The sequence below is a fragment of the Euprymna scolopes genome, chromosome 7 (genome assembly GCF_053919585.1).
Source record: "Euprymna scolopes isolate OS-2025 chromosome 7, ASM5391958v1, whole genome shotgun sequence".
NCBI classification, from domain to species: domain Eukaryota; kingdom Metazoa; phylum Mollusca; class Cephalopoda; order Sepiida; family Sepiolidae; genus Euprymna; species Euprymna scolopes.
The window spans coordinates 116,793,816-116,820,192 of record NC_136488.1 but is presented as its reverse complement, the minus strand read 5'-3'; the positions used below and the strand labels follow the sequence as shown (position 1 = coordinate 116,820,192).

Here is a 26,377-nt window from a genome sequence, read left to right as displayed (position 1 = left end):
ATATGTCAAGACCACATGTCGAATTAATTCAGTCATATTTAGCAGAAGCTTTAAGGAACTCAAAGCTACTGCTATTAAATCCTAAGATGGGATCTGTATAAATATTTCCATTTGGAAAAAAATATTTAGACCTAATTTTGCATTCAACTTGCTGCAATAATTAAATTGTGATTCTTCAAGGTTCAAACTTTCTTTCTTTTTAAGTCTAGAAGAACCTTGATATTTCTCTTTTGGATGATACCCACTTACCAAAAATTTATTAAACTTTTCAGCTTTCTTTAATAAGAGAAATCTCTAAACTACAGAAGTTTCAACTTGCCACAGTTGAAGGAATAACTACCAGTGACCCCTTACAGATCTAAAAGCTTGCTTAAACTTGCAAATGTTTTTGTAAATACAGAATTTGAACTATTCAACTATCAAGGCAAGTATTTGGGTTTGTGAATTTTCAAGCTTTCAACATTTTTTTAGATGTATGAAATAATCTCCACAAAATAAATTACATTCAAAACGTTCAGATCTCAATGTAATGCATTTTACCATTTGGAGTTTATTGTGATATTAATTTCAATTGCAAAGGAGAAAGGTCAGATATAAAATTCTTTAAAAATCTATTGGTGGAAACATGAAAGTGTATCCTGTTTAGCGTAATCTAAAAACCAACTCAACTTGGTTGGACCATCTACATTGTTGTGTAGTTGTTCACGAAAAGCACACATTGAACATTTCATCTGCCAGAATTTTCTTTTGTTTTAATACTTGTATTGCGTGATTTATTAATTGTGCTAAATTTCATGTTATTTTCTGAAGTACCTGTGAATTAAATTGGCTGACTCATGTTTTCCATATAATCACACTTGAAAAGTACTTTTAAATCAGTAAAACATTTATTCAATAGAAATTTCTTAAAATTTAAAAAAGGCAAAAGTCAAGCATTAAGGTTCATTTGTGCTACTAGACTAAATAAAAAAAAAAAACATTCATTTTTTTATGCATTTCTGTAATGTCAAAAAATAATCAACAAATTATAATAAACTTACTTTGAGAAAATGCAGTATCAATGTCAATTTCTTCAAGGTTAGGAAGGATTTCCTCATTATTGATAACATTACTCATCTAAACAAGAAAAAAAATACATTTGGAAAATTTGCATATAAATAAAGTATTGTATACGACATATCACATAAATTGATCAAATAGTTTTATTTTTAAATGAGAAAATCATATTTTATCTCTAAATGATGACAAGCAAACTTATTTTTTAAGTGAAATTATCGTGCTTTGTTAGATATAAATCTAGTTTCAAAACAAAATACACAAAAATATTAAAAACTTTATGATGTATGTACCCATCACAATACAAAGATGTCATATTCCAAAAATCACATAAATTGATTAAGTATATTTTAACTAAGAAAATCAAATTTTATGACTAAGCGAAATGTTTTGATCAGCCATTTTTAATAAATAGGGGGGAGACAACTCGAACTATAGAGATCAAAATTAACTGTGTAATTTATTATTAAAATTGCTAAAGACTGTAAAAAAAATATTTTCTTTATAAAAAAAACTACTTGATAAAAATACTGTTGCAGTCAGAAATCACTGCTCCTTTGTTATTGTTAACAGCATATGCTGGTCAGCAGAGAAAAACATGAAACCTGACACTGCTGGAAATATGCCACGACCACGTGTGCTAAAAATAACAATGCTTGTTTTCAAACAACAAAGAGAAAACACAAAAACTTCATTTTTAACAAACTAAACAAAAACAAATTATCATTTCAAGCCTTGATTAAAATAAATGCAGTTAATAAACACCAAAGACACTTAACTGTAAGTCATATGGAATAAAATTAATTATAGTCAGTCATTGTTTAGCAACACCATTAGTGGCCATGGAGCTAGTAAGACCAACGGCTCTTCATAAAATTAGCTGCTATCACAGCAAATCTTCAGTTTAGCTCGGGAGATAAGAGCGCTCTCATATGGACTTGGTGAGAGTCAAGTTGACATTTCAAGTCGCTGTGAGGACCAGGAGGGCAGAATACAATACACACTCCATTCTACTGCTGCCTGCGTCCTGGAACTCCCTCTTACAGCTTGCCACACCAGTTTCTGCAGCTTCCAGCAACTCAAGCTTACTCCTGCAGCACCTCCAGCTCACTCTTGCTTCCAGTGACTCTAGCTTACTTTGCAGCAACTCCTGCAACTCCGGTGCATTCAGCCACCAGCTCCTGGGCTCCACTGAAGTCCAGCTACTCATTCCAGTGCCCACTAACATTTAGCTACATGCCCCAGTGCTCACTGATATCCAGCTCCATTCTCCAGCACTCACTGATGTCCAACTACCTTTTCAAGTGCCCCCTGAAGTCCAACTACTTTTTTAAATGATTACTGACGTTTAGTTACCTGCTCCAGAGCCCACCGATGTCCAGTTATCTTTTTCAGTGCCCACTAACTACTAGCTATCTTTTCCAGAGCCTACCGACATTCAGCTATCTATTCTAGAGCCCACCGACATCCAGCTAGCTGTTCCTGAGTCCACTAATGTCCGACTATTTTTGCTAGTGCCTGCTGATGTCTAACCATGTTTCAGGGCCCACCTATGTCTAGCTACCTGTTATAGATTCCACTGACATCCAGTTACTTGCTCCAAACTCACTAATGTCCGATTATTCTTTCCAGTATCTGCTGACATCTAGCCATCTGTTTCAGGGGCCCACCAACATCCAGCTACCCATTCTAGAGCCCACTGACGTCCAGTTACCTTTTACCAGTGACTGATCCTGTCTCAATCGGACTGATCCTGATTACGATCTTCATTTCCTACAAATTTACCACTTACATTTTACATTTCTTTAAAAAAATTTAGTTTTAACAATAAATTAAAAAACTGTTAGTGTTTTGTTGTAAAACAAGAAGTGTTAAAACTAAATTAATTTTGGTAAATGTTTATTTTAAGTGTAACACAACGTCGACCATTCCAGCTGAAAACAAATCTGGCATTTAAACCCGTTGCAAATTTACCGTTTGCATGATATTAACCACTGGACCTTGGGACTATTTTGCGCCATTTCACCAACTTCGTTAAAGTTTTTCTTACATGATGCATGCACGCACATAGTAAAGTGACTTGTCACATCGTGGAGGAATCGTTAGCAGACATTTGAAATAAAGTTTTCAAACATTGTTTTATGTTCCACAGTTTTTAATGCTTTTTAATTGACCTAAAAGATTGATTTTTCATGAGCAGTTTACAAAAACATTTTCATGTTTTTCATTCTTTTTTTGGAGGGAGGGTTCAATTATAGAACATATAGTTTTTAACAGGTGTGGCCGCTACAGCACCCCCCCTCTCCATCCCTAATGTAAACAGAATTTTTGTGAAATATTAAATGGTTCTTCTGCTCGGTTAATGTTGGCGTGTTACTTACAGAAAAACAGTTAATTAAAGTGCAGAAGCACCTGTTAAAAATTATACAAGTTCTATTATCATATATACTGTGATAGTCATTAAAGAAGCAAGTGGTCATGTGTTTGTGCCTTGTGTGGCTGTACGTAAAAAACAATAACAAACTTACCTTCAGGTGGGATCTGATTTTGTTTAAGCTAGGAAGCAATTATTGGAATAACAAATTTATTTTTTGGAAAAGGAAAACTTGGTAACTGAAGTTACTTCAAGCTATTTCAGCTATTATTTAATCATTTTTAGCTGACTGTTGTTAAAAGCACCATTTTCTTTCCCCGGTGAAATTTTTGCAGTCAGTTTATTTTTTTTCACTTTATTTACCGTAAGAAGACAATGGCTGAATCAAAGTTTGACTTGAAGCTGATACCCGAATTTGACGGGTCCACATCTGTTGCTGACTGGGTCAAAAGGGCTGAGTTGATGTACAACCTTTGTGAAGTAAAGAGGATACACACAGTGATTTCCTTGAGATTGGTTGGAGGTGCCTTGAGTGTATATCATTAACTTAGTGCTGCCGAGAAGATTGACTCGACAGCAATTAAAAATGCACTGTACAAAGCATTTGCCATGGATCCATGTACAGCTTATAAGAAATTCGCTTCAAGGAGACTCGTGCCATGAGAAAGTGTGAATGTTTTTTTGCAGAGCTGAACAAACTTGCAATCCTGTTGGGTGGTGGAGTAATCAAACGGATATATGCATTTGTGGCTGGCCTTCCAACTTGTGTAAAGCAACTGCTGAGAGCCTCCACCAGCTTTATAGGAACACGAGCCATCATCAGAGATGAGGAGGACCTAAGGGAACCAGTTGTGACAACAACGCAGACAGCCCAGAATAGTACAGGGAAGACTCCTTGTTTGAGCCCCATGACTAATAGGAAATGTTTCCACTGCGGCTGGCGGGATCATTTTTTGAAAAGTTGCATTGACAGGGGACGCGCGCACTGTTTCCAATGCGGAGGTATTGGACACCTTGTGGTGCTACCGCTCCCCGGGAGGGTTCCTTGGTTGAGGAAGGTCTTGGGAACGCAACCAGCTCCACGGGGAATGAACGATATTCAACAATATCTAAACGATAGACACACGCTGGAAACATCAACGAAAACGGTTCGATCTGTCGTCTGCTATAACTGTCTGCCATGGGTCGCATTATGTATGATCGTTGCAGGCATCTTCCCATTGTTGTTTCTTGTGTAGTTATTGTGTCGTTACAGGCAGCTTTCTGTCGTCGGCATTAATGGTATGCTGAAATCGAACACTTGTATGAAAACAGTGAACGAATGCATTTTTATAAAAATATGTATAATTTATTAAACAGTTAACGAGTAGGAAACATTTAGTCGACCCATCACGTATAGCAACCAAGCCTCAACTGTTTTAAAACAATGAAATTCTATTTCATTTCTCCATTGTAACATGTACGACATGAAAAGAAACTGGAATCTAAAGGTATCAATCATACCAGCAACCGCGCTAATGAAAAAGAATTTCAAAGACTATCTGGCGAATATACCAGGTGAACCAAGTGCAAGAGAAATATAAACAATAGCACTTAAAGGGGCGGTTAGAATCTTAAAAAGATCTCTAGATTAGTTGTTTTTGTTTTACTGCAATCAACCCTTTTCAGGTTATTTAATGCTAAATCCAGTTACTTTGAAGAACAATTTTTTAATAGAATATATATTTTTTTCAAGTTGGTTTCTATTTAACCCATAGTTGGGTTCCTAACAGGTACTACCACTCCGGGTCTGGGAGTAATGGTAATTAAAGGGTGGCTCCACTCCCCAAAGCCCGCAAGCTGAGGCCTCACCATCGGATATAGTTTAAGGTCATATCCAGGACTATCTCTCAGTTGGAGTAACTAAACTAGGTACGGGCAAAAATAAACGAATAAGGACAGGGGGGACCTAGTTTTGAAAGTCGATTTATCATAATTTTTTGGTAGGTTTTCGGCTACTTTTTGATTGTATTTGAAAGATTAAGTACTAAACTTAATTTTTCAAAGGAAAAAAATATTTGTACACGTGAAAAAAAAAATGTTATGAAAAATGTTTTCACAACTAGCTAACCAATTTAGCTAAATTTTGAAGCTAAATTTTTTTTTTTTTTTTTTTTTTTTTTTTTTTTTTACAAAGACATCACCACATTATCAAGGCCCAGAGGCCACTCAAGGATAAGGGTTAAAGAGTGTACAGTAGAAGTTGGTACATATAGTAATCATTAGTAATGAAAATTTGGTAAATTTAATAACTTATATGGAACGGCTCATCAAGAACTTATTTACTTTAGACTTGAACAAAACCATATTGTAGTCAGCCGGAAAGCAGGAAAACGGAAGACAATTCCACAGGCGTGCAGTTCTAAGAAAGAAGCTTTGTTCATGGAATCTACGTTTAGGTTTAGGCACAGATAAAGAGTGGGGGAAATTATTGATAGTGTTTACAGCTAGACGAGTGTTTCTTGTGAAAGTTTGGCGAGGGGGGACCATAGATTGAAGCTCAGTTGAACACTTTCCATGAAAATAACGATACATCAGAGACAAACTCGCAACATCTCTTCTGTGAGATAGAGGTCGCAAGGAGGAGAAAAGGACATCTCCTACGAGGCTACGAAGTCTATTTTGAACTCTATCAAGGCAGGACAAGTCCTTTCTAGCAGCTCCTGCCCAGATGTGGCAACAGTATTCCATCCTTGGACGTACCTGGCTCTTATATAGATAGAGAATAGCATCAGCAGTGAGATATCTACTGGATCGATAGAAAGATCCCACCATTTTTCCAGCGGCCTTGGCAACAGATTTGATATACGTGCTCCATTTAAGATCAGGAGTAATGGTCAAGCCCAGAAGCTTGTCAAAACTTGAGGCCTCCTGAAGACGAGAGCCATTCATTTCAATTGATGACAAATGTGGATTAGAATGTTGATGATGTAAAGAGAGAAGCTTGGTTTTAGATGCATTAAAAGTAACCAGCCACTCCTTTCCCCATTGTACTACGTGCTCAAGATCAGAGGAGAGAGAATTGGAGAGAACATGCTCGTTTACTGTCTTAGATGTGGTACCATAAATGGTAGTGTCGTCAGCATAAATGTCTACAAATGATGTAAGGATATGATTTGGAAGATCATTAATGTAGATCAGGAAAAGAGTTGGGCCCAGGATGGATCCCTGAGGGACACCGGCATTAATACTGTGAGCTTCTGATTTTTGTCCCTCAACTACTACTCTTATAAACCTATCAGAAAGAAATGATTTAATAATTGAGAAGACTTTTCCAGCTATACCATAGCTAGCGATCTTATGAAGTAAACCTTTATGCCATACCCTATCAAAGGCTTTAGATATGTCAAGAGCAATTGCCCTAGAAAGATTGCCACCGTCGAGAGATTTGCTAATCCTATGCGATATAACTGTAAGGACATCTGCTGTAGATCTAGCAGAACGGAAACCATATTGAGTGTCACTAAGAAGGTTATTTTTGTTGAGATGGTTGATTACTTCTGTATTTAATACAGATTCTAGCAACTTACTCATGACGCACAGGAGACTTATTGGCCTGTACTGAGAGGGGGATGAGCGATCACCTGAATTCTTAAATACAGGGCATACTGATTCATTGTAAAAATCCTTTTAGAGATAAATATTAGTTTTCTGGGTCTATTTCAAAGATAATTAGTAAAATAAAATCCTAAGATACTGAATCAAATAAAAAAAATACCTTGTTTGCACAAAAAAATAGCTGAATTAGACCCAAAACCGAGGGAGTTTGTTATCTGCAAAAGCGCAAAAACTGTAGACAGTTGAAAAGCTGTCTGAGAATGACGTCATGTAATTAAAAGGAAGGAGAAATGCTGGGTTTCTTTTTTTTCTTCCTCAGACGTGAATCCATACATTACTATTGTAAACGTTTGTATAATTTTTATCATTTTTAATTTAATTGTCTATGTTCCTGTTTTTAAATTAATTAAATTTTTTTTTAATTGTTAGGATGCTTTTTTTTTTTATAAAAAAGCAAAAATAAATTCCATTAATTTTTTTTATTACTGAAAACCATAACATTAGTAAAGGTATTTTTTGTTTAAACAAAAAATATTTCCACTAAGTTTTAAGTAAAAATAATGGGTTCAATATATTAATACTGAAAATTGTGTTGAAAATTGTGGGAACGCAGGCTTACCGCTTCAATGACATCAGTGTGCGCTTTGCTGACACAGCGTGATGATGCTGAAAAGGGTCCAAGATGGCACCTGCAGCCTTATATAACAATGCAGTTTCACAGAATCTCATGTAATCCTGTGCACATATGCAAATTTGGAGGACTGTCTTATAAAAACAGGCAACTGGAACAGATGGGGACAGACATGAAAACGAGTTTACGGAAAGTACCGACGGATGATGCTGCTGCAGTGAGCTGAGGTTTCGTGCACTCTTTTTTCTTTGCAACAACTAGCTATCTTGGCGTACCATGGACAGATTCGACCTGAAGCTGATACTAGAGTTTGACAGGTCCCTGGCTGGTACTTTGGTGGTTGAGTGGCTGAAGAAGGCCGAGCGCATTTGCCGGTTGTGCAAAATCAAGGATCCAGCTATGGTCATCTCATTGAGGCTCACTAAGGGGGCTTATGCCATGTACCAGCAGCTCGGGAATGAGCCAGCAATGGAGCAGATAAAACAAGCCTTGTATGGAGCATACGGTGCGGACCCTTTTGTTGCCTGGAGGCAATTTTCTTAACGTCAGCTTGGGTCAAGGGAGACTGTGGACGTCTACCTGGCCGACCTGAAGAAGCTTGCTGCTCCTTTCGGCAGTGCAAGCAACCAAATATTTGCATGCGCCTTTTTGTCTGGGCTCCTGGATGACGCCAGTCAGTTGTTGTGGGCGTCGTCAAAGCTCAATGAGCTTGGGTTGGAGGAGTTGTTGGCTAGAGCCTGAAACATCCTAAAGGATAATGTGGAGCAGGTCTCAGCAGTGGTTGACACACTGGAATCGCCTACAGAGAGCCTACGATGCTACAAATGTAGCGGCCCCAACCACTTCGCCAGAGACGGCAGAAGCAGTGCGAAACGCACCCCGCTTGTGAAAACTTAATTTTTTTAGATCAATTAAAAGGGGTTGATACCATGCAAACCGTAAATTTGCGACGGATTTGATTATCAGATTTGTGGCCAGTAGGTACGGGCAAAAATAGGGGGACCTAGTTTTGAAAGTTGACTTATAAATTTTTTGTTGGTTTCCGACTACTTTTTGATTGTATTTGAAAGATTAGAGACTACAGTTAATTTCCTATAAGGAAAAAAATATTTGTACACATGAAAAAAAAAAAGTTATGAAAAATGTTTTCATGGTGAGCTAACCAATTCAGCTAAATTTTGAAGTTAAATAAATTCATTATAAACATCCTTTAAAAGATAAACATTAGTTTTCTGGGTCTATTTAAAAGATAATTAGTAAAGTAAAATCCTAAGATATTGAATTAAATTTAAAAAAAAAAAAAAGAAAAAAAAAAAACACCTTGTTTTTGCAAAAAAAAAACTTTATTAATCCTTAAAAAGCAAGTAATTTACCGTTCGCCAAAAAATGCAACAAACTAAAAAAATGTAAATACGATTATAAGAAGGCCTAAAATTTCAGCAATCGAAAATCCTGTTTCAAAATGAAGTCATGATAGTAAAAGGAGGTAGGGGTGTCAGATTCCCCCCCCCCAAGACGTGCATCCATACGTTTCTATTCTGAACGTTTGTATCAATTTTTATCATTTTTAATTTAATTATTTTTTTATGTTCCTGTTTTTAAATAATTTTTTTTTAAATTATTGTTCGAGATTATATAAAAATTATGTTATGCCGAAAGTTTCACATTCTTGCAAGGAAAATATTAAAATTTTGCATATAAGAATCATGCGAAATCTGTAATTTAAAAAAAAGTAGAAATATTTTTGCTATTAGAATTTTTTTGTGTGTAAATATTAAATAAACAATGCTTAATTCAATGGTAATATCAGTAGTTCGAGAAATTCATTTTTCTTCGAGTTATATCGAATTCGTTAATATGGACTTTAGGGGCTTTTTTGTGATGTTCCCGTAAAAATTATTTTATTTTATTTTTTATTGTTACAAATTACGATGCTTTATTCATACAAAAAAGTGGTAAATGATTACTTTAACTACAACAGAACACCGACCAATAAAATTTGTTTTTTTTATTTGTTTTCGGGGTCGCTGACAATGAATCTGATATTCAAACTCGTCGCAAATTTACCGTTTGCATGGTATTAACCCCTGGACCTTCGCACTATTTTGTGCCAACTCATCGCTTATGCTATTCTTACATGATGCGTTCGTGCATGGACGCGCGTAGTAAGGTGACTTGTCACATCGCGGAAGAATTTTTTAGCAGACATTTGAAATAACAAGAAAGTTTTCAAAAACAAAAAAATGTGGTTCATTTTTCTGTATTACGTAGTTTTTGATGCTTTTTAATTGATCTAAAAAATTAAGTTTTCACGAGCACTTTACAAAAACATTTTTATTTTTTATTTTTTGGATGGGGGGTTATCAATTATAAAATTGTATAACATTTAGCAGGTACTTTTGCAGTTTAATTTACTGTTGAAATTTTTAATAAAGAAATAATTTTTATTTATATTTTTATTTACACACATTCAACATCTCAGCATTTGGGGAAAGGAAAGCATTCCTTGACTGGCCTTAGCAGGTCACTTCCATTATCATCATCGTTATAGTTGCCTTTCTAGCAATCGGCTACACTCCTACCCTCTGGAGGGGGGAGGAGGAGGAGGAGGAGGAGGAAAGAGCTTTTGCCCCATTAGTTCAAACCTAACTGGCCAAGAAGAAGGACGCTAAATTCGGCTCTAAAAAAGGATTTTTTATGTTAAATTCTTCTGGGTTTTTTTTCTCTCCTCCTTTGGAGAAAGACGTTTGTTTGGAACTCCATTGGGTGGTACTAAACTGTTAACGTTATTATATTCACAGTCATTATAAGACAACAAGGTCTTGCGACTGGAAAATTAATACCTGTTATTAAAGGCAAAATGACAGAATTTTGGGTTCGTCACCAAAATCCGTTTTTCATGGTAACAAAAATGAAAAAAAAGTATATAAGCCAAATTTGTAGGAAATGGGAAACATAGAAATGAGCTGAAGAAATACAGACCCGAATATGTTTAAAATGATCCAAGTTTATTAAAACAAACAGTTATTATTTGCCTTTATTTCTCTAACTCTTATGCGCTTACAAACAGCATAAGACAGTTTCTTTTAAACCTCGGCATTTTGCCTTTAGGATTCCAAGTCTTATGCGTTTACAAACAGCATAATATTGTTAGTCTACAACGTGGGAATTTGCCCCGGGACTTAGTGTTAATAATTAAATTTAAGTTGTAGTTTTCTTCTGACTTTGGTTGTGTCCTTGACTAGAAAAGAGAAATTTCTTTGCACTTTTTCAATTTGCATGATAGGGTTCTTTTACCTTTAGTTAAGAAATTGAAGAATCTATTGTTCCAAGTCATAATACGAAATTTCTTCTGTAGATTTCTATTTAGAAGAAAAATAAAGTTCTTCTGCCCATAGTGAAAGAAGAGAAAATACTGTATTTTTTCCGATAGAAAAAAAAATTCTATCCTTTCAGGAGAAATATATAGTTTCCTGTTAGAAGAAAAATTCTTCTGCATTTCTTAAAATAGAAAATAAATTCCTTCTGTCCTCAGCCAGAGAAGGAAAAATTAATAGTTTTCCTGTTAGAAGAAAAAATTAGAAAAATTTTGCTGCACTTTTGCAGTTAATATAAGAAATTTATTTCTGTCCTCAGACTTGAAGGATAAATTTCCTTCAGAGATTATTTATTTTGTTCCAATCCAAAATGCATCCTTGGAATTAGATTTTCTCCTTTGTTAAGCCCAACTTTGTGTCTACTTACACCTAAGAGTGAATAATTGATAATTTTATTTGTACAATTACATTGTTTAATATTATTACTAACGCAAACCTCAGTTTAATGCATATTTGTTTTAACTGTCTAGAAGAGACAATTTACTTTTAAAATTTAGTTAGAATTCTGTGTGACATTTATTGGGTTTTAGTTTATATTTATTTAATATTTTTCAAGGCCTAAGCATGTCCTCAAATTCTTACCGTACATTGGTAGAGGAAAGGTTATTTACTATGGATGCTATTGTTCTCAACCTCAGCTTTATCAGGTCAGACAAAAATTGTCTTAAAGTTATCTTTCGACAAAATATGACTGAGATTGAAGAGGGCTTGGACATGTTTCTTGACTTGACTGAGCAAGTCTATGCTTGTTTTTCTCCTGAGACTGTGGATATGGAATTTCTGGATACAAATGCTTCTTGGGTGGATACATTCCAGAATATTGTTAGAGAAGCCTTGCGTAGTTTAGCTAGTGGTAAGCTAGGTGTGTCAATTAGTATCCCAGTGCTCTTTCATACACCAACGATAATGCCGGTCAAAGTCTCCGATCCGGAACCAGAATGCCCGGTTGCTGAGACCAACTCTCTAAGTACTGACAAATTCGGCTTAGTGAGGGTCAGGCCGCAGTTAGAAAATTGTGCGGCAATTAAATTAAATCTGCCTAGATTGCAGTTTGCCGTAAATGTAGCTAGGAATAATTTAAATTTGTTAGAAATTTTTGAGTACTCCAGCTTGGTCCATAATTTGTTGAGCATGGATCCCTGGAATTTTATGCAGTTCATGGAGGAATTTAAGTGGGAATTGGTTAGAGGCATTGTGCCTATTATTAAAGGGAAACAGCTAGGGTTTTTTTAAGCAGTCCACTGATAGTCAAGGAAACTATTTAGATTTGGGCACTTGCCAAGATGGCCAAGCCCTGTTTTCTGCATGCGTTGATGCGCATGTTTAATCCTAATGGGTACATTACCGCTGACCATTTAACATACTCTTATTAGGGTGAAAGTAGTTTTGGACCTGATATGAGCCTATTGCACCAAGCAAATAACTCTGAAAAGGGTCAGTGGAAGGACAGGAGTTTGACTTGTTACAACTCTTTCCAAGGAAAGGTACTGGATAAACTCAGTATCTTTGTCTCATTAGAAGTACTTGCTTTCAGTACTTCATTTGATGTAAGTATGCACCTTAGGAGAGAAAATCCCTCCAAGGTTTTCAAGATCTCTGGTTCTATATCCCTTTGTCTCTGTGTGTGGATCATGGGGAGAGTTTTCAAACTTAAGCTTGACTGGATTTTTACAGTCGAGTGTCACCTGGTTGTAGAATCTAGAATGTATGTTAGCTGCATGATTTGTAGCGCAGCCCCTCTGAAGATCTGTGAGGGTGCAGATTTTAAGATGCTGTAAGACTGAGGTGAGGTTCCCGAGGTTAGAACCTGGACATCGGATTTTACTCTGGAAATTTCAAGTGCCAGGGGCTTGGATGTTTTTAAAAGACTTGTGAGTCTTGGTTTGTCGGGCTTGATGTGTGAAGCTCGGCAGACCTTTAGTGCTGCATTTTCTCTGCGCAGTTTATGCAGAAAATATACCTTGGTTTTATGTAAATTAAGAGCCTGTGGTAGCTTCTTTAATCAAAGGAAAAGCTACGTTCGCCCCGCTCCTATTTTCAGAGTAAATATGACTGGCTTGTTATGGATTAGGGAAATAATTCAGACTTGCCTGTTCTCATAATTTAAACTCCATAATCAAGGACAGCCATTTTCATTTTAAAAAAACTCCCAAAAACACATAGAAGATTTTTCAAAATTTTAATTATGCTTATATTTCGACGTTCCATAGATAAAAGTAAAAAATTAAGCTCCTTTAAATTTTAACCGTATCTAGGTTTTTAACTTTTTGTTATAAGAATTTTTTTCTTTCCTTGTCCGGAGAGTGTTGAAATTTTTAATAAAGAAATAATTTTTATTTATATTTTTATTTACACACATTCAACATCTCAGTATTTGGGGAAAGGAATGCATTTCTTGACCGGCCTTTGCAGGTCACCTCCATCATCATCATTGTTATAGTTCCCTTTCTAGCAGTCAGCTATACTCCTACCCTCTGGAGGAGGAGGAGGAGGAGGAAAGGGCTTTTGCCCGTTTTCATTAGTTCAAACCTAGCTAGCCAAGAAGAAGGACACTAAATTCGGCTCCATCTAAAAAGGATTTATGTTAAATTCTTGCATTTTTTTCTCTCCTCCTTTGGTGAAAGATGTTTGTTTAGAACTCCATAGGGAAGTACTAAACTGTTAACGTTATTTTATTTGCAGTCATTAAAAGACAACAAGGTTTTACGGCTGGAAAATTAATACCAGTTATTAAAAGGCAAACAAGAGTCTTACAACTGGTAAATTATTATTCTCAAAGTATTAACGAAGGGAACCGCCGTGTGTTGAGGATTTTGTTTCTGTAAAGATCAAAAATTAATTTCACCGACGAGACGAGCAAAATATCGGCCCTAGAAAGAAAATCCCCTCTTTGTTCTCGGAACTTAAAAGATTATTCAACCGAAGTTTCCTTCAGAAAAGAAATCTTCCATAATACAAGAATTTACTCTGTATTTGTACACATAAAGCCTACCAAAGCGGCTTTATGGTCTTCTGTTTCTCCCCTTTGAATTAAAGGTACCTGAGCCTCCACAAAGGGAAAATATTTTACTTCTTTCTCCCATTTTAGGTCAAAGAAACTTCGTTTGTGATTCCTTTTGGAAGAGAAAAAAAAAACATTTTGTCAAAGAAAGACTGAACATTTCGTTAAAAGGACTGAATTTAAAACAAGGACTTTTCTGTTTTTTATGTTTTCTTTCAGCCTTTCTTACAAGAATTGTTGTCTCTTTTGTTTTATTTTTTTGGTTTATGTATTTTTAAATGTTTCTTAAGGTTTTTTCTAACCCCAGGCTTGGGAAATAAAGGCAATTGATAACTTTTTGTTTTAATAAACTTGAATCATTTTAAACATATTCGGGTCTGTATTTCTTTTGCTCATTTCTATGTTTCCCATTTCCTACAAATTTGGCTTACATGTTTCTTTTTTTTTTTTTTTTTCTTTCATTTTGTTACCATGAAAAACGGATTTTGGTGGCAAACCCAAAATTCAGTCATTACCCGTTTTTCTGTAAGTAATGCCTCCTCCCCACCACCACCACCAACGCGCCGACAGAAGAACTTTAATTTTTCACAAAAATTCTGTTTAAATTAGGCGGGGGGGGGGGGAGGTTGGTTGGTGTTGCGTATAAAAAATTAGACAGTTCTTCTGCTCGGTGTATGTCAACACGTTATTTATGCTAAAACAGTAGATGAAACTGCAGAAGCACCTGTTAAATGTTGCACAAGTTCTATAATTGAATAAACCCCCTCCAAAAAAAGAAAAAGAAAAATGCTTTTGTAAACCGCTCGTGAAAGCTTAAATTTTTAGGCGGTGAGTTGGCACAAAATAGTGCGATGGTTCAGGGGTTAATACCATGCAAACGGTAAATTTGCGCTGGGTTTGAATATCAGATTCGTTGTCAGCGACCCCGAAAACCAATAAAAAAAACAAATTTTATTGGTTGGTTTTTTGTTGTAGTTAAAGTAAACATTTACCTTTTTTTTTTTTTTTTTTACAAGGAAACAATATGTTGCGACATATGCGGCAGAATATAGGAGAGAAACCGTAATCATAAAATGAAGCATCATATATGGTCAAGAAATAAAGTATTTTTCATGCATCATATATTGCAACAGACTCAGCACTATTTTTAAGTATTTATTTTTTTCTCTTGGTCAAGAAATAAAGTATTTTTCATGCATCATATATTGCAACAGACTCAGCACTATTTTTAAGTATTTATTTTTTTCTCTTCGTCAAGAAATAAAGTATTTTTCATGCATCATATATTGCAACAGACTCAGCACTATTTTTAAGTATTTATTTTTTTCTCTTGGTCAAGAAAAAGTATTTTTCATGCAAACATATACTTACAAAAAATAAGTGCAAACGTTTAAAAATATTTTTAAATGAAACAAAATAGATGAAATATTGTGCAGAACCTTTCCTTTGTTAGGAAATTTTAACATTCTTAAGAACATATCTGTAAAAATATCATTTTTCATGAGGAAAAGTGATAAGAAAATTAAGACAAAAAGTAAGAAAAGCGAAGCGTTAACGAAGGCAGTGAAATAGCACAAAATAGTCGGTTGAATCCAAGTTTAGCATTACAAATTCCAGAGAATTTTTTGAGGATGGGCACTAACAAATTATTTTGTGCTACATATTATTTTTGTTTAAAAAATTAACCATTGTAAGCATAGAACAAATTATCGAAGCTGGTGATTTTGTTTAATTTATCGCCTTCATCTAAATTGAAAATAAAAATGTCCGCTTGTCTTCTTCATAAAAGTCATCCTTTCATCTGATTGGTCGATTATTTACTTCGAGAGTGATCTGCCCTTTGTTTTTTTTTGGAGGGGGGGGGAATTTTCCCTTTATTTAAAATATAATTAAACAAACGAAAAAATTATTAAACAAGATTTCAACAAATTAAAATAACACAAACATTATTAAACATTTATTTTACATTTGAACGGAATAAAATTTATTTTACATCTGAACGGAATAAAATTTATTTTACATTTGAACGGAATAAAATAAATTTATTTTATATTTGAATGGAAGTAAATAAAGCAAAACAAACGAAAAAAAAATGTTTGCTTAATTATATTTTAAATAAAGGGAAAATTCTACCCCCCCCACCACCACCAAAAAAAGAAAGGGCAGGTCACTCTTAAAGAAAAAAAAAATCGACCAATCAGATTAAAAGATGACTTTCAGGGTCCCTAGATCTGGAGAGTTAGTTTGGAATCTAAAGGGTAAATTTTAGATCTGGCTAGTGGTTTTTTTCCTCTAAAATCTGAAGATTTCTTTTGAAGAAGGGGGGAGCAAACAAACATTAATTAGTTTATAAGATATATATAGCTAACAGTGGCCAGGTCCAGACAAGGCTAAAAAAGTTCAGTGTTTTAATATTCAATTGTAAATTTTGCCAAGTAGGTGTGAAGTGAACACTTCAAAATAGATAAGGGTTAAGGAGTGACATACCAATAAGAGAAAATACAAATTAAACTGGGAAAGTCAATGATAACAATCTGGAAATAGGATCCCTAACTTTCGGTCTTGTGGCCCTGTTTGTTTCATAATTCAGGCTTATATCATTTTTTAACTAGCATTTTTTATTCTTTATTTTTAGCTAAATTATTTTTTTAAAATAGGATTTTAAAAGTTAAATTAAGTTTGTTTTACTATACACATAGATTCGAAAAAGTTGTTAAAAAACAAACATAACAAATAAATGTTATCAAAGGATAATCATTTGGAAAAAAAAAGAAAACAAATGATTAAAATAAATCGTTCATGAATTACATTGCTTATTTTTTAACATTTGAATAATTAAATATAAAGAACAATAATGTGACAAATAATTTAAATAACATTGATTAAGTGTAGGTATACTGAAGCGGTTTACTGCCCAATATTATCCAACTAATTTTGTCTTTTTTCCGTTCATGATGATGCAGCGAATTAATCAACTTGATATTTTGTTGTCTGATTTTTGCAATTTCTTAAAATTGTTTATTTTTCAAATGTTAATTTGTTTTCTGGGGGTTTGTGGATGTGATCCTTCTGCATTATAATTGGATACAAAAATGCATTTTAAGTAAAAAGATCACTATTGTCTAATTGCCTGTCGAAATTAATAAAAATAAATTCAACAAGTCTGAAAAATGATGAGTAGAAGATTACAATTACAAGAAAAAAAAATTAAATCTGTCGAAAAATGCAGTTTTATGTTTTTTTTTATAGCAGTCAACAACCACTGATTTTTTTTGTTTGTTTGTTTTAGTAAAAAAAAAGAAAGATCTAAAACTTTTAAGCATTTTTTTTTTTTTTGTCATTTTTACTAATTTCGATATGACATGTAATTTGGTAATAATATTTTTACTTAAAATGTATTTATGAGTTTTATTCGTTAATTTTTTTGTTGTTATTTTTATTATGCAAATATTTATTTGAATTGTATTTTGCAGCAATTTCTTCAGTGATATTGTGTTCTTAAATTTGTAATTTAATTTTTTATAAAAATTGTGATTTCATAATTTGTTTCTTACACAAGCAAAACCTCCCATTCACCTTAACTCCAAATAGCAACACATTAATATTTGTGAAAAAGTAATATTTATTTGCAAAAGTCAGACACATTAATATTTGCAAAATGATAAACAAAACAGACAAATTCATATCTGCACATATTTCCATAATTAATATTTTATCCTGTTACTGCTGCGAAAAAAGTCATTGATAAAATCTGACAATCATTTTGGGAGCTAATTAAAAATTGAATTTTTTTATCTAAACTCTGTAAATTAGAATTTACAATTTATTATTCGACAAAGAATATAATTTGAAACTTATAATTTATTGAGTGTGTGTGTTAGGGAGTTTCTGTTCTGTCCCCACTTGGATCTTCTGAATGAAATGTAATAAGTCTTCAGACGTACCTCTCCATCGTACAGTATGTTGATACTCTATGCCAGACAGGGATAGCTTCCGTACATTTATATCAGATCTACCTCTGCGTTCCATGTTTAAAAAGGATGTGTCCTCTATAGTATCAGTCCTGATAGAATGGTTAATTGTAGGTATTGACTGTTTCATACCCTCGAAAAAGTTCCACCAAAAACCTAACAGCCAGCTGTGTTTCTCTTCAGAATGTGCTGCTGCCATTGTGCACAGAAATCACTTTTTCCATTGCTTCAAACATAATAGATGTACTGAGATTAAAGCTGCTTTCTGGACTGCCAGCAACCATTGTAAAAAAGTAATAAAGCACACAAAGAGTTGTATGCTCAGTCTGTCAAGTCCAAAGTAGCTGAGCAGTGGCTTGGTTCCTACTAGTTTTGGCAAATAGCAAACAGAATCCTGAACAGAAACGTGTGCTCTATCCCAAGAAGAAAAAAATTGTTTTCTTGTGGATTTCGGTGTGCTAAAAAAGAATCTGAAAACCGTATCCGTCACAAATTAATAGTTTCGGAGATATTAATATTTTTCCAATGGATTATTTTCTTTATAAAATCAGCTATAATGACGTAAGTCGGCTGATTGCGCATGCCCACAGAGACCATTTCACTGACTTCATTTACGCTACGCATGTGCGATAGTCACATGACATTTCACAAGGCACATGTATACATGGCGGACATTTTAAATTACAAGAAATATTTTCATAAAAATAAAAAAATAAAAAATTATCTCATTTTATAGTAAAAATAATGCTGTTAGTAAGTTTCACCAGTTTACAAAAAAACATCTTTGTTTTCATTCTTTTTTGTGGTGGTGGTGGGGGATAATCATATATAGAACTTGTATAGCTTAACAGGTGCTTCTGCAGTTTAATTAACCGTTTTTCCGTAAGTAACATGCCGAAACTTATTGAGTAGAGTAATGATTAACATTTCACAAAAATTCTGTGTTTACATTGGCAACACTGCCGCCTCCGGCCACGACCACCGAGAGTAAGAAGAAGGCCTGTTAACTGAAAAATGTCTGCAGGCAATGTAGGTAAGATTTGTCAGACTGTCAGTACTATATGAGGGCTGTCAGTACTATATGAGGGCCATTTGAAAAAGAGCAATAAAACATTTTTAAAAAGAAATAGGAACACAGTTCGATTAATACTTAAACTGAACTTTATTCAATATAAAATATAAACATTATCTATGTAAAATTAAGTAATTTTAAAGCAATATACAATTTAATACTGATAAAACTGAATTATGAATTTGGGGAACAAACAATTAAAGAAACATTAAACAAATATTTTTTGTCCTTCGGTACAAGATCAGTGTAGTATCTGTTTTGATTAGGCACCGCCAAAACTGGGGTGGGGGGCAGGTAAGTAATTTTTGACGGACCGTCTTTTTAAAAATCTACCAAAAATCAGGTAATTATCCAATCAATACGAAATTTACAGCGATTATTAAGAGAAGAATGAACTTTATAACAGTGTACTTATTTTTCATAAACAATATTTATATATATATATATATATATATATATATATATATATATATATATATATATATATTTATTTTTGCTTACAACCCCCTTGTTTTGAGGGGGTTCCAAATATGCTTAAGATAATCATCTGAAACTGAACAAAACATATGTTGTTGTAAGGGACGGGATTATAGATTAAAAAAAAAACAAAAAAAAAACTTGTTTGCATACCTTATTTTGATGTCTGAATATCAGAACTTCGATTGTGTTTAATTATCCCGCTTTTGAGTTTTGAAGTGTGAAATTCGGTGAATATGTTAAGTAAAATAATTAATTTAAGTTAAGCAAAACAAAAACAATTTTTTTTTTAATATTTATATGAAAAAAGCCATTTTAAAATCTTTGATAAATAAATTAACAATTTCTTTTTAGCGAGCCGAATAATGCATGACCATTATTAAACAGGGCATGCTTGTAAGAATCGATACAAAAAAAAAAAAAAAAAAAAAAAAAAAAAAAAAAAAAAAATTGATAAATATTGATATCATCATTTTTTCAATCAAGTTTGGAAACATTTGCTGCCTTTCGACTCCGGTGGACCTAACGCACTGAAATAATTTTTTTTTATTCTACTTTAAATTGCCCCCCTCCCCATTTTGGAGAGCCTGGCCCCCACACACATACACATTAAAAACCAAACTCATACAAATGGTCACCCATACAAACTCATACAAATGGTCACCCTCAGCGTTAATAATACATTGAAATTTTCGTCACTGAAAAATAAGTTTTTTTTTGGCTTTTTGGTCTTCCATAGTTTGCTTTTTATCAAGTACAAATATAAACAGTAATCAAATCGATTCGAAGTAACTGGTTGCCTATATGAATAAGTGGAATTATTTGAAGTCCAGGTACTTATAATATATTTGCATATTCTCATAGAAAATCACCCTAAATCTTAGTTAGACAAGAAATAAACAAATTCCTTCAAAAACAACTATTTATATACGTTTTTTGTGCAAAACAAAAAACACCAATTGTTAACTTTTGGGGAAAATTTAACATTTAAAATTTAATTAAAAATAGTAGAAAAAGTTTTACATTATTCTGCTTTCTATATGATAAAATTCAGGGTTTTAATTTTCAGGAAAAAAAAAGTTACTCAGAAATAATGGATTTTAATAAATGTAATTTCGTTTTAAAAAACAACTTGATTTTTCGGCCATTTTTGGCGGTGCCTAGTTTTGATGCCTCCCTATGGTACCAGATTTGAACTGCACACTTCCAGTGGAGATTTGGTCAGTACTCTCTCACCTCGGTCTTTCCATCCTCCTTGACCCTTCAACAACTAGTTGGTGTGGTGTGGCGCCAGTCGATGTCATCTACACCAGTTTTTTTTATTATTATTACTCTTGGTAAATTTTCAGATTAGGTCCACCACCTCCACAATTTTCTTTTAAATGAAGACTTTTAAAGGTTTTCGACCATGCTGAATACGAAAATCGCCTTGAAATTTTGCAGAAATAATTAGTTATCGAGATATAAAAAGTTGTATTATGCATGTATTATTTGGCGGCCATCTTTGTTACGCGCGTAGATTTGTTTATGGAGGGAGCGCGTGCGCGTAAAACGATGCCTGCCAAAGAATACAATGCATAATACAACTTTTTATATCTCGATAACTACTTATTTCTGCAAAATTTCAATGCGATTTCCGTATTCAGCATAGTAGAAAACTTTTAAAAGTCGTCATTTAAAAGAAAATTGCGGAGGTGAACCTAATCAATCTAAAAAAAAAAATACCCAATATATTTTAAAAAGAAAAATGTCGGCATGTTTGTAACTTATCTTGCCTTTGATAACATTTGTTATATATTTTTTTTTGACAACTTTTTCCAATCTATGTGTACAGTAAAACAAACTTGTTATGTAAATTATTTACAGTTAAAATGTTATAAAAAAAAAAGAAAAGAAAATTGAAGTTTTAAATATATTTCAAAGAAAATATTGATAATTCACCAATCGTAAAAAAAAAAACACTGCCGTGAAAAATGCTTACTTCAAAATATTTGAAAATACTCAGTGAAAAGTTTTATTTATTATTAAAAGAACGGACTGTTGTTTGTTTTGCAGTAAAAAAAAAAAAAAAAAAAAATGAAATATTCGACTTTCTCCAATAAAAAAAAGTTCAAACACGAATTCACTTACGATATTTTGATTAAAATTATCCCAAATGTGCAATTATAATAATTATTTTCCGAATGTAGAATTGTTTTTTTTCTTTAGAACGTACATGGACAATCGGTAACACATATTGGTAGCCATATTGATATTTTTTTATGCCTGTTAGCATGACCGCGTGGTTAAATACCTACAACTTAATTAGGAAGTGACGTTACGCTGTCGTATGCATATGCGGTATTTAACCACGTTATCAATTTTATCCATTAGTTCACGTTTTTTCTAAAATAATACTCCAAATAATTCGTTTGACAATAGTGCTCACCCTCAAACAATTCTCCAAGCGTCCAAGCGTTAATACAATAAAAACTGTAAACTCGCCAAATTTGTTTTCAGCGGACTTTATAACCCCCAAAACAGATCCTAGAATGGCCGGCGTTGTGTTACAGTTAAAATAAACATTTACCTTAATTTAAAAAAAAAAATAAAATAAAATATTTACATTTGAATATACTACGCCTTGCTTTTTCTGGTCCAATATAATGTGAATTTTCTGTTCTGGTCTGGTCTAACGGATCTACATATAAAAATGACAAAAAAAAAAAAAAAAAAAAAAAAAAAAAAAAAAAAAAAAAAAAAAAACAAGAATACATTTTAAGTAAAAATATTATTACCAAATTACACGTCATATCGAAATTAGTAAAAATTCCAAAAATGACAAAAAAACAAAAAAAAAAAAGAAATACTTAAAAAGAAGATAAAAAAACAAAACAAAAAAAACAAGACATACTTAAAAAGAAGATAAAAAAAACAAACAAAAAAAAACAAGAAATACTGAAAAAGAAGATCAAAAAAAAAAACAAAAAAAACAAAAAAAAAACAAGAAATACTTAAGATTAAAAAAAAAACAAGAAATACTTAAAAAGAAGATCAAAAAAAAAAAACAAAAAAGCAAGAAATACTTAAAAAGAAGATCAAAAAAAAAAAAAAAAAAAAAAGAAGATCTAAAAGTTGTAGATCTTCTATTTGAGCATTTTTTTTTTTACTAAAACAAACAAAAAACAAACAAACAAAAAACAAACAAAAAAACAAAAAAAAATCAGTGGTTGTTGACTGCTATAAAAAAAAACATAAAACTGCATTTTTCGATAGATTTAATTTTTTTTTCTTGTAATTGTAATCTTCTACTCGATCATTTTTCAGACTTGTTGAATTTATTTTTATTAATTTCGACAGGCAATTAGACAATAGTGATCTTTTTACTTAAAATGCACTTTTGTATCCAATTATAATGCACAAGGATTACATCCACAAACCTCCAGAAAACAAATTAACATTTGAAAAATAAACAGTTTTAAGAAATTGCAAAAATCAGACAAAATAATAAGTCGATTAATTCGCTGCATCATGACTGCGTCATTTGTCAAAGACAAATGACAGAAGTAAAAAGGAACAAAAATTATTGTTGGAGGTGTGGCCTTCCTTCACATAAAGAAAGGCACATTTCGATAAAACAAGGGAATTTTTTAGGAGTGTAGCTGCCACTGACGACATTTATCCAATTCTTATATTTTGGGGCATATACGACCCCTGCAACACAATGTGCCAAAATGTGCACAATAACAGACAAAATGGCCATTACGTGGTAATATGGCTACATTCAGAACATTTGTTCCAAGAAATTATTAACAACTGCAACAAAATTAGGGGGCCCCGGAATAATTGTGGAGATAGAAGAAAGTGTCGTAACGAAAAGAAAATACAAGCGAGGGCGCATACGACAGAAGTTGTTTTTTTTTTTTTTGTTTTTTTTATTCTAATTATTTGTACTGTTGAATTAAAAGAAATTCAGTACACCAAAAATTCTAATTATTTGTGGAATTTATAAGGCGGTAAAAAATACTAATTATTTGAACAGGTTTTTTTTTTTTTAATTCTAATTATTTGAAGTGTTAAAATAAAAAATTCTAATTATTTGAAGTTTTTTTTTCTTATGTTAACTCGGCACTTTATTGAAGGGGTAATTTTACGCCTCGACACCGCCTACGGCAAACAACTTTTCCCTGAACTCAGAACGAGTCGGGACCCTATCCGTACAGGTTAACCTTAATGTTATTTAAATTATTTGTCACATTATTATTTATATTCAAGAATTCAAATCTTTAAAAAAAAACAATGTAATTCATGAACAATTTGTTTTAATCATTTGTTTTTTTTCCCCCAAATGATTATCACAAGTTACAGTATTACTAAATTACTTTTTACCATTAAAATTTAAGATATTCTGATAAGTTGTCAGAATGATTTTCAGTTTCAACAGGACTAAAACTTGTCCATATAAGTAGAAAAGTAATTTATCTTGCCTTTGATAACATTTATTTGTTATGTTTGTTTTTTAACAACTTTTTCGAATCTATGTGTATAGTAAAACAAACCTAATTTAACTTTTAAAATCCTATTTAAAAAAATAATTTTGCTAAAAATAAAGAATTAAAAAAAATGCTAGTTAAAAAATAATATAAGCCTGAACTAACCTATCTTGGCGATAAAAAAATGAAACAAACGGGGCCACAAGACCCCAAGTTAGGGATTTCCGGATGTTTATCATTGACTCTTTCAGTTTAATTTGTATGTTCTCCTATTGGTACGTCCTGCCAGGACGTACCAATAAGAGAACATACAGGACCTGAACCCTTATCTATTTGGAAGTGTTCACTTCACACCTACTTGGCAAAATTTACAGTTGAATATTAAAACACTGAACTTTTTTTAGACTTGTTTTGACCTGGCCGCCGTTAGCAATGTGTATCTTACTAATTAATGTTTGCGTTTTTTTTTTTTTTTTTTTTCCGGTTTCAATTTCTTCAAAACGTAATCTCCAGATTTTAGAGGATAAAACCGCTAGCCGCTAGATCCAAAATTTACCCGCTAGATTTCAAACAAACTCTCCAGATCAAGCGGGAAGCCCGCTAAATTGGCAACCCTGGTGTCAGGTGAAAACCTCGAGTAACAAAAAAAATATAGTCCGAACTTCCGTCAGAATTTGTGAAACTTTTGCAAACAATTTATTTTTTTACGTATATTTTACTAAAATAATACTTTATTAAATTTTGCGTTAGTATTATGAAAATAAATTCCTATATAAAATATTTGGCAGATTTGCTGCTTAGTTGGTCAGAATTTTGGGGGAATTTTTGACTCCTGTAATACAAAACTGCGAATAAAATATAAAAAAAACTCGTAATTTCTCTTTTTAAAGTGGGTTGTTTATTTTCTTTATGGAATATACTTCCAAAATAAACTATTAAAGTTGTTTAAAAAATAATAACAATATTATTTTTTTATTTAAAAAAAAAAAAACAGTGTTTACAAAGTGCCTTTTTTTTTTTTTTTTCGTTAGTTGCCGGCATTTTGATTGTTTGTTTTCATCGTTCAGCTTTGTAGCAGGATGGGGGGGGACGGATAAGACGGAATACAGACAAAAAGACAGGAGAAATACAGACAAAATACATAAAACACGAAAAGTAAATTTAAAACAATGTAACAAAACATTTAGGATTAGTTTAGACAAAAAAATAAAAAATAAAAATACTTAACGTTTTTGCTTTAGAGATTCCGCCAGCGGTTTTTTTTATCAACTGTTAGCTAGCATATGGCTGACTAGATTGACAGGAGATTTCTATTTCCGGATGACTTGGTCGAGTGCCTATCTATAGAATAAAAGTCGTAACGTTTCTATGTGTAAACAATATCTAATTTACATTTTTTTTTTTTTGTTAAAAAAAAAAAAAAAATTCTAGCTTTTTTTTTTATATAAAGTCCTAAGTTTATCTACTCTAGAGAATAATTTCCGGCATTTTTTTTTTTTTCGTTAGTTTCCGGCATTTTGATTGTTTGTTTTCATCGTTCAGCTTTGTAGCAGGATGGGGGGGGGACGGATAAGACGGAATACAGACAAAAAGACAGGAGAAATACAGACAAAATACATAAAACACGAAAAGTAAATTTAAAACAATGTAACAAAACATTTAGGATTAGTTTAGACAAAAAAATAAAAAATAAAAATACTTAACGTTTTTGCTTTAGAGATTCCGCCAGCGGTTTTTTTATCAACTGTTAGCTAGCATATGGCTGACTAGATTGACAGGAGATTTCTATTTCCGGATGACTTGGTCGAGTGCCTATCTATAGAATAAAAGTCGTAACGTTTCTATGTGTAAACAATATCTAATTTACATTTTTTTTTTGTTAAAAAAAAAAAAAAAAAAATTCTAGCTTTTTTTTATATAAAGTTCTAAGTTTATCTACTCTAGAGAATAATTTCCGGCATTTTTTTTTTTTTTTCGTTAGTTGCCGGCATTTTGATTGTTTGTTTTCATCGTTCAGCTTTGTAGCAGGATGGGGGGGGGACGGATAAGACGGAATACAGACAAAAAGACAGGAGAAATACAGACAAAATACATAAAACACGAAAAGTAAATTTAAAACAATGTAACAAAACATTTAGGATTAGTTTAGACAAAAAAATAAAAAATAAAAATACTTAACGTTTTTGCTTTAGAGATTCCGCCAGCGGTTTTTTTATCAACTGTTAGCTAGCATATGGCTGACTAGATTGACAGGAGATTTCTATTTCCGGATGACTTGGTCGAGTGCCTATCTATAGAATAAAAGTCGTAACGTTTCTATGTGTAAACAATATCTAATTTACATTTTTT

The 26,377-nt window shown here is 32.8% G+C and overlaps 1 protein-coding gene across 2 annotated transcripts in view; it reads right to left on the bottom strand.

Moving 5' to 3' along the window:
- The window catches only part of LOC145280243 (uncharacterized), a 38,095-nt gene extending 12,219 nt beyond the window's left edge, over nt 1-25,876 (bottom strand). The window contains exons 1-3 of one of the 2 annotated variants that reach the window (XR_013868590.1): nt 25,733-25,875; nt 22,162-22,236; nt 1,041-1,116 (exon numbers count right to left, since the gene is read on the bottom strand). Coding sequence is in view for 1 of the 2 variants with exons in the window: in XM_080132021.1 (XP_079988147.1) it covers nt 1,041-1,109 (69 nt within the window). In the remaining variant the exon portion in view is untranslated. Of the gene's footprint in view, nt 1-1,040; nt 1,117-22,161; nt 22,237-25,732 lie in introns of both variants that reach the window. The other variant, XM_080132021.1, reaches the window with a different exon arrangement.
- Between the last annotated feature and the right edge of the window lie 501 nt (nt 25,877-26,377).